Source organism: Heliangelus exortis, chromosome 20, assembly GCF_036169615.1.
Source record: "Heliangelus exortis chromosome 20, bHelExo1.hap1, whole genome shotgun sequence".
NCBI lineage: Eukaryota > Metazoa > Chordata > Aves > Apodiformes > Trochilidae > Heliangelus > Heliangelus exortis.
Window position 1 is genome coordinate 222915 of NC_092441.1, and position 13406 is coordinate 236320.

The following is a 13406-nucleotide window of genomic DNA, read 5'->3' on the forward strand; positions in this document are numbered from 1 at the left end:
AAAGGAGAGGGAGCAGAACATGTAAAAAGTGCCTTTGCAAATTCTTACAGGCAACGAGACTAACTTCATAATTGAGATTACTCTCTGCCTAAAATGGGTGCTTGTAAAAATTGTTTCACAGTAAAGGTATTTTTGCTGTGATCATTTTCTCTAGTTTATTTGTTAATTCTATTTGAAAAAAGGAATAAAGTTGCCTCTGAAAGAATGTGTTTCCGTGAAATTTCTCAGATGAAAAATGGAAACAAAAACAAAATCATCAAAGATAAAGAGTTAGAATGAACAAGACCAAGTCTTTTCTGCTACTCTTGTAACAAGAAATTAATTGTAGTGACTTAAAGCTGTGCACGGGCTAGACAAATCCTGGCACTTTTTCCAGTTCTGTGATTCCACCCTTCAGCAACTATTACAGTAAATTATTGACCAAGGGATTTTGGAAGAGAAATTTCCTTTCTAAAAGATGTTAATGTTGTTTTAGGTAACTGGGTTTTGCAGCAGTGCATGCTGGGCATGGAGTTCTCTGGACGGGACATGGCTGGAAGAAGAGTGATGGGATTGCTGCCAGCAAAGGGGCTGGCTACAGTGGTAGACTGTGAAAAGAAGTTTCTGTGGGAGGTGCCTAAAAACTGGTAGGTCAACTTCTGTTTTCTAGTTTGTGTATGTGGTTAAGATTTGCCTTCCTGCCTGAGGCTGATGACAGCCCAGATCAGACCAGAGGACTGCACAACTGGTAGGTTCCCCTCTGGGAAATGATAGGATCTGTAGTCTCCTGAGCATCTGTAAGATTTGGCTTAGCTTAACTGCTGGAGTTGAATGCTAAGTTTCATACAGTGACTTGCACAAGGTTCTATACTCTTTCATACTTTTCAGTATACATTGGGATTTCAGTGTTGCCTATATTGCTAGTTAGTTACTGAAATATTTTTGCAGAAAGATGAGACTGTCTGTGGTTACCAGCTGTATGACTGAGAACCATTTCTACTTTTTGGTTTATCTTGGAAGTTTAGCCTTTCTAGTGCAGAAAAGTAAGTTTCATCAGGAGAATCTAGTAGTTTTTTCTAAGGCTAAAATATATCTTTGCTCTTTTGCTTTACTTTTTAGGACTCTGGAAGAAGCAGCTTCAGTACCTGTGGTTTATGCCACTGCTTACTATGCTTTGGTGGTTCGAGGTAGAATGAAGAAGGGTGAGAGTGTCCTTGTTCACTCTGGCTCAGGAGGTGTGGGCCAAGCAGCCATTGCCATTGCCCTGAGTATGGGCTGCCGTGTCTTTACTACTGTAGGTGAGTACTGAGTGTCCAATGTTATGGGGGAAATTATTTATATAAAAGAGGAAATGTGTGTGTGTGTGTGTGTGTGTGTGTGTGTGTGTGTGTATGCATGTGTTTATATGTACAAAAAATATGTATTATGTATATGCCTTTTCCCCCACTGAGAGATCTTGTAACTCTGATCTTGTTCCTAGACTGAGAACAGGACACATGGTAAATAGAGCTACTGACTATGCACTTGAAACTTCTACAACGCAGACAAATTTATCTCTATAGACTATATAATCTAGAGTACAGATGAAAAGCTCAGTAATGTGATCAAAGAATGTCTGTCCACCATAAGGCTTGGTCTGTTTCTGGTCATTGCTCATAAATGAGCTGTAACAACTAGACAGCCTTTGGCCTAAGGTTTGATGCCTTCAGAGCCTGAGAACTTTGAAGCAAGTGTTTGATGGCTAATCGGACCTAGTCCTTGAGAAAAGATAAGCAGATGAAAATGGGCTGTTTCATCACAAAAAATTGAATGTCCAAGTCCTGGCATTATTCCATCTGTTTTCTATTTCCAGGCTCCACTGAGAAACGTGAATATCTCCAAGCAAGATTCCCACAGCTGGATGCTAATAGCTTTGCCAGCTCCCGAGACACTGCCTTTGAGCAACATGTACTGCGAGTTACCAATGGAAAAGGTAAGGTCAAGAAACATTTTTTCCTCCAGCTATACCTATATCATGTGGTTGCACTTTCTAAAGCCAAAATGAGGAATAGAAAACAACGTTGGGCTCTCAGCTGAGTTGAGTTTATTAGATGGCTGTTTTTCCTGTCGTTGCAGGTGTCAACCTAGTGCTAAATTCCTTGGCAGAAGAGAAGCTCCAAGCCAGTTTGCGTTGTCTCGCTCGACATGGTCGCTTCTTGGAAATAGGCAAATTTGATCTGTCTAACAACAGCCAGCTTGGTAAGATGGGGAATTGGGAAGTACATCCTATTCAGTTTATGCAAGCATGACAGAACAACATACATACTATCTTAACAAAAAGTAATCTTCAAATTTAGAAAAACTTTTTAGCTGTAATAAATTTTGCACTTCTATCACTGACAAGTTATGTACTCTTTTCGAGAAATACCTTCTTGGAGAAGCATGGCACTTGGCATTTTTCTGGAAGCCTGCATATAGCATGCAAGATAAGCATTATCTTCCTTAAAGTCTGTCTTAAAAAGTATAAGACAGTATATACTTTAAAAGTATAAGACACGTTGCTCACAAAGTGCTTGTATAGGAAGGTTTTGAATAGAAGCAGCATTCTTTTCACGTAGCACTGCTTACCACTGTGTCTGTTAGCCTGTAAGTCTTGTAGATCTGTTGGACATCGTTTCACTAAATATTTGTGCCATTTTGAATAGAATATGATAGTTCCAATTAAAAGGGATGATCATCTAGTCCAACTGCCTGACCACGTCATCAGTGACCAAAAATTGAAGCATATTGAGGTCCTTTCTCAAATGCCTCTTTAAAACTGACAGGCCTTTCTTGTGAAAATGGACAGGATGTACATGGGATTCTATCTTCTCTGTGACTCTTAACTCAGCTGTTACTTGATAAAAAATGGGCTTTTTTAATATCAGTCTGACCATATTATAGCTTGCCCTTTTGGCACACATTTTTTGTGAGTAGAGTTTCTGTTAAACTGATCTGTTAGTAAGAGAACAATTAATTTTTACAGCATTTAGAAAATGTAGAATTCTATCAACTGATGACTCTAACTCCTTTGTCTCACACTAATAACCTAGACAGAAATGTTTCTGAAGCAGAAGATTTTGAAATGGTTTTGAAAAAAGGTTTTGAAATGACAGCAGCATCAGGTCATAACCAAGGTGTTTTTTTTCCCAGGAATGGCTCTCTTCCTCAAGAATGTGGCATTTCATGGGATCCTACTAGATGCAATCTTTGAGGGTGGAAACCAAGAGTGGGATATAGTATCAGAGTTGTTGACAAAAGGCATAAAAGATGGTGTGGTAAAGCCCTTGAAGAGTACAGTCTTCAAAAAAGAAGAGGTAGAAGCTGCCTTCAGGTTCATGGCTCAAGGAAAACATATTGGCAAAGTTATGATCCAGGTAATGAGATAATGACTTCAATTCTCTTATGTATCTGTCATCATCTGTAGGTGACTATATTGGATATTTTGATCCAGTTCAAGTTGTAGCTGTATAACTAGGACAGTACAGCATTACTGTTTTTGCTGTTGATTTTATAATGAATGTAGCTGTAATGAATGTAATTGTCACATCTGTCGCTGATTCTGCAATATTTATTCCCACTGACTGAAGCAGCATAGCATGGAGAGATCAGAAATACATTGTGTATCCAATTTAACTACTTCTTTTCTTTTATTTCTTTTGTCTTTTTTTTTTTTTTCTCTTTCTTTTTGTGGAAAGATCCAAGAAGAGGAAAAGGAATATTCTTCAAGAAGGGCTGAACCAGTTAAACTCTCAGCCATCTCACGAACCTCCTGTCCACCTTCCAAGTCCTACATCATCACAGGGGGCTTAGGAGGATTTGGGCTTGAGTTGGCACAGTGGCTAGTTGAGAGAGGAGCACAGAAGCTTATCCTGACATCTCGTTCTGGCATACGAACCGGTAAGCAAAAACTGTAACAGAACAGGGAACATGTCTGCCTTTCAACAGACCTTTATTTTAGTAGTTTTGTCTCCATTTTTAAGTGTCCTGTCATCAAAAAATGGTGTCGTGATCTCTTTCTTCTCACTGATGTATTGTCTCACTTCAAACAAGCGTTTATTCTAAAGGAGAAAGAATCTTTTAACTTGACCTATTTTTCATCTGCTTTTTTTCTTTTTCCCAGCTCTGTTCTCCACTTTGATCTATTCAGAATATTTCTGAAATTCAATTGTTCTCGATCCACTTATACAAGTTTTGTCCAGTTCTCATGTTGTAGCTTATTTGGGAATTATTCAGCTATTCAATTCCTATCTAGTCAGAAAAGTTTAAGGAGCAGGATAACCAAAGTCTTATGGTTTGAATTCTTTATCCCAGACACACAGGGCACACTGTCCACCTTTATTTTTTGCAGGCTATCAAGCTAAACGTGTTAGAGAGTGGAAGGCACTAGGAATCCAAGTGTTGGTATCCACCAGTGATATTGGAACACTAGAAGGAGCACAGCGATTGATAGAAGAAGCCTTGCAGCTTGGCCCAGTTGGTGGCATCTTTAATTTGGCTGTGGTAGGTGACAAATATGCTTAGGAGTTAATAGCAGTCATTTGAGTGTCTGTCTTTACTTAATACGGTTTTAGATTGCCTTTCTGTATATCAAAGGACTCTTTGCTTTGGCCTTACCTGGTGACAAAAGTCTTCCTGGTCTGGCCTCTCGACCGGGGAAGCAACAGTATTTGGCCAGCAGTCTCAGTTCTGAGATAAGATAAATGTTTTAAGAGACTCCTGGAGACAAGAAAAATCCCATACAGAGCTTTCCAGTTGAAGGCTGCAGTGGCAGTAGTGAAAAAAAACAGACTTACCACAAGCTGTGTTGCCCTTACTGTATTTCAGAATTTGTCTTTAAAATAAAGTTACAAAAATACATTGTGCAATGATGACCTCCTATATCTCAGTCTAACACAATAAATTCAAACAAAAGAACTGTAGATACTGAGACTGCACTTTTTTTTTTTTTCCTCCTCTGCCTCTCCAATAGGTCCTTAGAGATGCCATGATTGAAAATCAGACCCCAGAATTATTTGTGGAGGTCAACAAGCCCAAGTATTCAGGCACCCTTCATTTGGATTGGTAAGTGGCTGTAGAAGGGATAGATATGAACTACGTTTTGTGGTCACAGAGCTGATCAAACTTGGTCATTTTAGTCTCGCACTAGCCTTCTACAGTAACACATAGTTAGCAGGCTTTTTCTGATGGCTTTTCTCTCTCCTGTCTTGATCCAAGGGTGACTCGTAAGAAGTGTCCAGACCTGGACTATTTTGTTGTGTTCTCCTCTGTAAGCTGTGGAAGAGGAAATGCTGGACAAAGTAATTATGGCTTTGCCAATTCTACCATGGAGCGTATCTGTGAGCAGCGGCATCATGATGGACTCCCCGGTAAGATGACTTTACTCGTTCTGCAGAATAATCTATCCCACCAAACATCCAGAGGAGGTCCAGCCCACCAGAGATGTGTGCACTGAACAATAACGAATGCTGAAGGCATGTTTTCTCTCCTGGCTCTTATCCTGAGTCATTCATGTATGAATGAACACTGACCATTTAACAGTACAAAGGAAATGGAGGGTGTAACTCACTTTTATTCTGCTACATTCTTTAGTTATTTACCTAGTGTGTTCCTCTGATTTCTTCTCCAGGTCTGGCAATCCAGTGGGGAGCCATTGGTGATGTGGGTATCCTTCTGAAGACAATGGGAAACAAAGAGGTTGTGGTTGGGGGGACCATTCCCCAGCAAATCAGCTCATGCCTGGAGGTGCTCGATACCTTCCTGAATCAGCCTCATCCTGTCACATCCAGTTTTGTCCTAGCAGAGAAGGTCTCTGTGAAAGCTGAAGGAGGCAGTCAGCGGGATCTGGTAGAAGCTGTTGCTCACATCCTGGGTGAGTTCTCAGACCTAAGTGCTGCTGGGCAGTGTTGACCATTTCAATGCAGTGGTGCTGCTGTAGATGCTCTGCTCAGCATCTCCTGATTTCCTGCAGTGTGGGTGTGGTGTTGCTACTTGAAATTTAAATTGGGGTGTCCCCATGCTGCAAAAGTAGGTTTTCTGTAATTACTTGACTGGTCGCCTGTCATCCCATGTGAACATCTAGTGACCGTAGCTTAACTACGCATTATTTGAACCTGCTTCCTTTTACTACCCTTGTTCTTGTGTTGAAAGTGAATAGTCTGTGTCAACTCTGTGTCCCACTTCAGCTGTGCAGACAGCAGTGTGCACTGATTCTTTGTTTTCTACTGAAAGAGGTACTGATAAATTAAAAGCAGTCTCCTGAGTATTATTTAAGGAACTGTGTGCAATAACTGACAGCAAATCTGACCTCAGAGAACAGACGTGGCTTTTAGAACTCATAGTAAATTGTCTGGGAAATTGTATGAGTTGTGGGGTTAGTTTGGAAGGAGAGTGTGTGAAAACAATGAAGGGAGCAGCTAGTAGTAAGAAGCATAAAGGTGGGAAGGGTGGCAACATGGGGCAGCACAAGGTGGTGGAGAGGAAGAAGAGCTGTAGAGGCAAGTGTTATTACAAGAAGTCTTTTTACAGGTAGGGAAGGAGTGAAAGACTTAAACATTCTGAAAATTGAAGGCGTAAAGGTGATGAAGACTAGAGGAATCTCCTTCTCCAGTGCGATAGACATCAAGTGTTGCAATCAACCATCATTGACACTGATAACTTTCATCTCATATTTTAGCTGTGGAAAATGTTTTGTTTGTGTACTGCTTTTTTCAGGTGTCCGTGATGTGAGTAGTCTGAATGCTGATAGTTCCTTGGCAGACTTGGGCTTGGATTCCTTGATGGGTGTCGAGGTGCGCCAGACACTGGAGAGAGACTATGACATTGTTATGACCATGAGAGAAATTAGACTCCTTACAATCAACAAACTGCGTGAACTTTCTTCCAAGTCTGGGACAACAGAGGGTAAAGTTTCTGGATCAGAGTTGCTACCAATCACCCAAACAATGAAGCTCACTATCCCATTGCTTTTGTATCTAGTGACATAAACCTCTATCCAGTAATGAAATATTGAAGCTCCTTAAAGCTGGAAGGCTTTTAAGTGGTAGACATGTCACTGAAGTGCATTAACCATTGGGTCAGGCCCATCAGTTCTGGGGGCAGGGTTGGCGTGAGCATGAAAACTACTTTCTTGTCTGGCTACTGTCTGCACATGTACTCTTACACAACCATGTGCAGGATGTGATTTGAGACCTTTTACCTATCTGAGGAGTAAACACTGAAATGTCATGCTTATTGTAAGCTGAAAGCATATGCAGTTGCTGCATAGTGACTAACAATATGTCTGTGCTGTGATAACTAACCCAGAGCAGCCCTGAGACTCTCCTTTAGAGCTATGGCTACGTGCACAAGACTGATCGTCAACCTAATTGTGTTTGTCTGGTGTGCTTCCCCTTAAGAGCTGAAACCATCCCAAGTGATGAAGACAGGTGCTGGCGAACCTCCAAAACTAGATTTGAACAACTTGTTGGTGAACCCAGAAGGGCCAACGATCACCCGTATCAATGATGTTCAGAGCACTGAGCGCCCTCTTTTCCTTGTTCACCCCATTGAAGGATCCATTGCAGTTTTCAAAACTCTTGCCTCAAAACTTCATATGCCCTGCTATGGGTTCCAGTGCACAAAAGGTATCTCAGTTCTTCAGCATTTTGTATTTGTAAATGTAACATTCTGCATTTTAGTTGCCTTATAAACAGAGAGTTTTGTTTATAGACTCTTAAACTTGAAGGATCAAGTAGCATAGGGTTGTCAAACATAGGGTTGTGTCAAACATCCCCAAGTAACAAGAGAAGTACTAGGTTAGATTGAAGAGCTTATGTATGGGGAAGTGGAACAAATTGATGTTGCATTCAGTCCCTGCCACCATATAAGCATGCAGGAGAAAACCATGGCATGCTGTTCTACCTGTCTTCAGAAGGGAGGAACATTACTATTCCTTGTCAAAAATGTAAGGTGCTAACCATAATTTAGAAACTTACCTTCAAAATAGCCTGGCTGTTTTCAGCAAGGTTGTTTCTGAACTCATAAAACCAGAATTGTCTCTGCCAATGTCCTTTCACAAAAGTCTGTTTCTGTTTTGCTTCCGTGTTCTAGTTGCTCCCTTGGACAGTGTACAGAGCCTGGCGACCTATTACATTAACTGCATGAAGCAGATACAGCCTGAAGGACCTTACCGCATTGCTGGATATTCTTTCGGTGCCTGTGTAGCCTTTGAAATGTGCTCCCAACTGCAAGCACAACATAAAGGTTCCCATGTGCTCAACAGTCTATTCCTCTTCGATGGATCTCATTCCTTTGTGGCAGCATACACTCAGGTAAGAGATAAAAAGAATAATCTTCTGTCTAAGGACCATCCTGTGTTGTCAGGGCCCATGTTCTGAAAGCTCACTGTTTTAGACATGAATCATCTGAAAAGCTGACAGATTTTTCTTGACATGGGTAGCTATATAGGCAATGGATGTTTAGGGGTTGCTGAAGGGTGGAAGCATATGGGGTGGGGTCTTCATTAACTGGTGTGGGCTGGCACACAAACGTTGCTCTTATTATGGCAAACTGTAATATTAGCATGTCTTCTGGAAGATCTTGAAGCCTGCAAGGTCATTTTGTAGAAGTCCTAGGACCTTGCTCTTAAGCCTTCCTCTCCATTTCATTGTGCTTTCTAGAGGATACTAGGCGCTTGGGAATCTTTCTAATCCATCCTCAGGAGATCTTCCTCTCCACCTCAAGCTTCAGTCTTACGTTTTCTTTCTTGCCCCTTCTCCACCCCACTCTTTTTTTTCCTCAGTCCAAAGCCCTCTCATATTTGCATTTTATTATTCTCTTCACCAGAGATACAGAGCCAAGCTAAGCCAAGGAAATGAGGCTGCATTGGAGACTGAAGCATTGTGTGTCTTTGTTCAGCAATTTACAGGCATTGAATACAATAAGGTAAGGCTTCTCTTATATCTCATTATGTTTCACAAGAAAAGTGTGGGGGCTTGTAGTTTGTTTTTAAAAGATTAACGGGTGGAAAATATTAATATTTCCAGCTGCTGGAGATTCTCCTGCCCCTGAAAGATCTGGAGGCTCGTGTGAATGCTGCTGCAGACCTGATAACTCAGGTTCATACACACATCAATCGTGAAGCACTCTGCTTTGCTGCTACTTCCTTTTACCATAAACTGAAGGCTGCCGACAAGTATATACCCGAGTCCAAGTATCATGGGAATGTGACGCTAGTGCGGGCTAAGTCTCACAATGAATATGAAGAAGGTCTGGGTGGAGACTACCGACTCTCGGAGGTCAGTCTGAAGCCCACTGGTGACTGCTAAGGTTGTCCTGATACTTGGGGGAGTAAATGAAAAGCATGGAAAACCATCCTTGTTGAGGGAGGTGGGACAAAACCAACATGAAAGAAATTACTGTTCTGCAGCTGTCATGCTCTTAACAAGAATCAAAAGTTCCAAAAGGCAAATGAGTTGATTGATTACACACATTTTCTCAGGGTAATGAGGGCCAGGAAAAGATCTAGCCTCTATACTGGATAAGTGACTGTTTTCTATAGCTAATTCTTGCAGCTCTCTAGGTAGATGTTAGATAATAGATGCTAAAAGGAGTAATTTGATAGAAGTAACTTTTAGCCTTCTCCTTTCACTTTAGACCCTTAAAGTTGGTCCATTGCATGAGCAGATTTCTGAAGAGAAAGTGTCAGCCTTCTGACAACAGAAGGCAGCTTTTTCTTAGTTACCTTTTGTGGACAACTTAGCAGTTAGTATGTGGGTTTCTTGTACGCCTAAGAAACTTAGGCCTGTAGTCCAGGAAAGGTGACTGCTCTTTAGCCCCTGTTCATGTAAAACATAAGTGTCTTACATTATGATACAGATACCAGGGAAAAAGAAGCAGTTTTCAGAACCACCACCTTATTCTGGCATACCCTGTCCACATTCATTATTGATTCCAGACTAATTTATCTGTTATTAAAGTTACATAGTGACCTCAAATTCATGATGGTGTGAGAAATATTAGGGGGAGGGGAGGGTTATTTGGTTTTCGTAAGGGCTTGGAAGTAGCTACTTTATCATTCATTCTTTGTTAGTATTGGGTTGGTTGGCTTCCTGCCCAGATTATGTTTTGAGTGGATCACCTGACTGGCTGTCAGACACTCATGTTTTGAAATGCTGGTTCCAAACAGTGCCTTGCAGTTGATCTATGAAAATGTGCCAGCATAAAATCAGCGCTGTTTTCAACTGAATTTGATAGAAACAGTGGTGTAAACTATGAGTAACCTAGAAGACTTACAAACCCAAAATGTCTAGATAACCAGCTGTTTTGTAAATTGTGAATGTAAAGTTTTTCTTTTTCATACCTGTGCAGGTATGCGATGGGAAAGTATCTGTCCATGTCGTTGAAGGGGATCACCGCACTATGTTGGAGGGAAATGGCGCTGAATCAATTATAGGGATCATCCACAGCTCACTGGCCGAACCACGTGTCAGTGTCAGAGAGGGTTAACTTGAGCTTACTTACTGTCAATGGTGAAGAAAATGCCAACATTCCTTGTTATGATGGACCCCAAGGAACTCTTCCGGTTTTTCAACATCTCATCTGCTCTGCTGCCAGAACTGGGAAGTCCAGCTGAACTTGATTGGTTTTTCTCTCTCCCTCTCTTGCTCATCTTTTCCTTTCCCAAATTCTATGGGTTCTCTCTCCTCTTGCCCTTCCAATGCTTTGTTTTCCCTTAGTATCCCCTGTCCATGTTATTCAAGTGCAGTGACTCTGTAACTGTGCACTGCTACGAGGGTTTCCTGCTGATGGTTGGTTCCTACACCCTTGGCAGTATGAAAAAACAAATTTAGAAGTAGATTTCTTGTGCTTTATATTTGTCTTAACAGTATTCCAAAGGGTATGTGATAGCACTTGTTGACCAAGCCCAGTGAGCCAGGGGGAGGAGCTGCAGCTGATTTCTGAGATACCTTTTGTCTGTGAAGAATCTGTCTGTAGTTAGGTCAGAAAGAGAATTCCATTGAGGCTTTTATAACTATATTTTTTTAATTTGATATATTCTAAGTATTTATTGTGTCAAACCAGAGACTTCTTACTTGGTTTTAATTTATCATGGGTTATAGGAAAAAAGAAACATGCCCTTTTCGAGGGGGAAGTTGCCCATTTGTTAAACCAAAGTGCATCTTTGGAACAGTCTGGTTTCTTTTGTTGCAGTTTGCTTTGGGTTTCTTTGGTTGGTTGGTTTTTTCCCCCACTGCTCTGCCTTGTTCAGTCAGGAAAAGGAGTGGGAAGGAGGGTTCTTGCCGTCATCCATTATTTGAGCAGGAGGAGGGGGGGAAGGGTGGATGGTTTGACAGATACCACTGTATTGAACAGCCTTAACTTGGGCATGATCAAAAAAGGCAGAGCTGTCCCTAGCCTGGTACTTTGTCTATATTTGCACAAGGTTCTGTGCTCTGCTATAAAGCATTAAGACTACTGCTTATTCCCTCCCACTGCCATTCTCACCACCCAGCCAGACATATGGAATGAGGGTGGAAGTAGAATTCTTCAATGACAATTGAACAAATCCTCCTGCCCCTGCTTCTCCCATAACTAAAGCTCAGGCAAACATACAAGCACTTATCCAAAGCCCCGTTATATTTTATTTAGCACAGGGCTTGCCTAAGCCTTGTGTAGTGATTTTCCTATCAGTTACAAGGCTGGAGATCCCACATAAGTTAGCTAAGTAATCAGTTTGATGGTATGGTTTTAAGATCTTTTTAAAGGAAGCTTGCATAAAGTTCAATTTAAAAAAATTCTTGCCTTCTTGCTGGATCTATCCTTTCCGAAATCAGTACATCCTTGCTACACTTATGATACAGAGGACACCTGGGTACCAACAAAGCACCAACTAGGAGGAGCTGTTGTGCCTCTCAGAACTGCTGTAAAACCCCAGTTCTCTCTATCTTCATTCCCTAGTGAAGTATCCTGCTACTACAGGAGCATTCCAGTGACAGGAATGGGTGGCTTTTCACTGCAGGTTCTGACCTAGTGTCTTTTGTTTATACCACCCTCTGTTGATAGTGGCTGGGTTAACTGGTTTTAGTTTTATAACGTATTTCTTTTGTGAAATCTGAAATAAAGACAACATAATGTCAGCTTAAAGCATTTTAAAAAATAAATCTTGTTCTTTTTTCTTTTTTTTTTTCATACTTTTTGGTCCAAGGAATGTCTTTTTCTCTTTGGGTTTCCTAATATTAAACAGAATTGATCACTGGTTGGCTTTTTGTCTTATTCTCTACTGCTATTTCTTAATCCTGTGTTTCATCTGGAATCTCATTTCTTGGTATAAAGCAAAAACTGCTGCTGGCATATCTGATTTGGAGTCTGTAGAAATAATAAAAATAAAGAAGACTTGTTATTCTGGAGCATGGTTTCTTTACTGGCATGATTTTGGCACACACACCATAAGACTGTAGTGAAAACTCTGAAATTCTAATTCTGGCTCCATTGTTACGGCTTTGGATGAGCCATTACTTACTGTAATGAAGTACTGTACTTACTGAAACAGGACTAATAGCAGCTACCTCAGGGTGGGCAGTATAACCTTAATAGTAAGAAGTTACAGCACATAGCACATGCAGTCATCAGTATTTAAGCTGTTGTCTTCTACTGTGTTCCTCGTGGGGAAAAAAGTATGCTTCTCTTGCCAAAGACAATAGCTAAAAAATTGCAAGAATGGTCACAGTTTAACAGAACTGGTACTTTAAACAGACAGTATATGGAGACAAACTTTCAGTTGTTGACAGAGGTCAAGTAAAAGGCAGAAGACTAAAGATAGAATGGTGATAAAGGAAGCAGTTAGCTTTTCCTGCAATTAGTTGTTACCCTACTGAAGACCAGATACCTTGCCAGTAAATTGAGGTGGAAAGAAAAAAAAACAAAAAACAAAAACCACCCTGCCCTGGTGAAGCTGCCTAAGAGGAAATGGGAGTGGTGAAGGAGGGCTGGAGAGGCGTATTTAAAAAGCAGAAGTGGTGGTTTAGGCCTCTTGGATGGAGTGGTAGACTGTAGAAAATAAACCAGAAGAGTTGGAAGTTTAGCGACCACTTGCAAGGGTTCAACACAGCCAGGAGTGCTAGAAAGCTGGGGAGGGGGAAAGAAATAGAGGCTGTGGCAGTAACCTTGAATAGTGAAGGCTGTCAGTGCACAAGCTCTAACCTTTCTGGAAGGTACTGGCAGATGAGAAGAGGAAATCCTCCACTACCATCTGGTGGTGGTCTGTAGCTGTATAAAGTGCTGCCGAATGAACGGCTTTATCATGTATGTTATTTCTTGGTTCAGGAAGGTGGATCATTTCCACCGCTGCGCTGACATTCCCACACCAAGGACCTCACTGAGTCCCGAGTTCTGGTCATGCTCAGTGACCGCTTTGCCTTGGCCGCGGC

The 13406-nt window shown here is 41.2% G+C and overlaps 1 protein-coding gene across 1 annotated transcript in view; it reads left to right on the forward strand.

The window, feature by feature from the left end:
• The window catches only part of FASN (fatty acid synthase), a 37496-nt gene extending 25110 nt beyond the window's left edge, over nucleotides 1–12386 (forward strand). The window contains exons 28-43 of the mRNA XM_071764412.1: nucleotides 476–626; nucleotides 1099–1277; nucleotides 1832–1951; nucleotides 2095–2217; nucleotides 3151–3374; nucleotides 3696–3897; nucleotides 4349–4500; nucleotides 4970–5061; nucleotides 5215–5366; nucleotides 5627–5869; nucleotides 6712–6900; nucleotides 7395–7622; nucleotides 8089–8309; nucleotides 8824–8922; nucleotides 9024–9275; nucleotides 10348–12386. Of these exons, the coding sequence (XP_071620513.1) occupies nucleotides 476–626; nucleotides 1099–1277; nucleotides 1832–1951; nucleotides 2095–2217; nucleotides 3151–3374; nucleotides 3696–3897; nucleotides 4349–4500; nucleotides 4970–5061; nucleotides 5215–5366; nucleotides 5627–5869; nucleotides 6712–6900; nucleotides 7395–7622; nucleotides 8089–8309; nucleotides 8824–8922; nucleotides 9024–9275; nucleotides 10348–10485 (2765 nt within the window). The 3' untranslated portion in view covers nucleotides 10486–12386. The remainder of the gene's footprint in view (nucleotides 1–475; nucleotides 627–1098; nucleotides 1278–1831; nucleotides 1952–2094; nucleotides 2218–3150; nucleotides 3375–3695; nucleotides 3898–4348; nucleotides 4501–4969; nucleotides 5062–5214; nucleotides 5367–5626; nucleotides 5870–6711; nucleotides 6901–7394; nucleotides 7623–8088; nucleotides 8310–8823; nucleotides 8923–9023; nucleotides 9276–10347) is intronic.
• Nucleotides 12387–13406: the final 1020 nt, after the last annotated feature.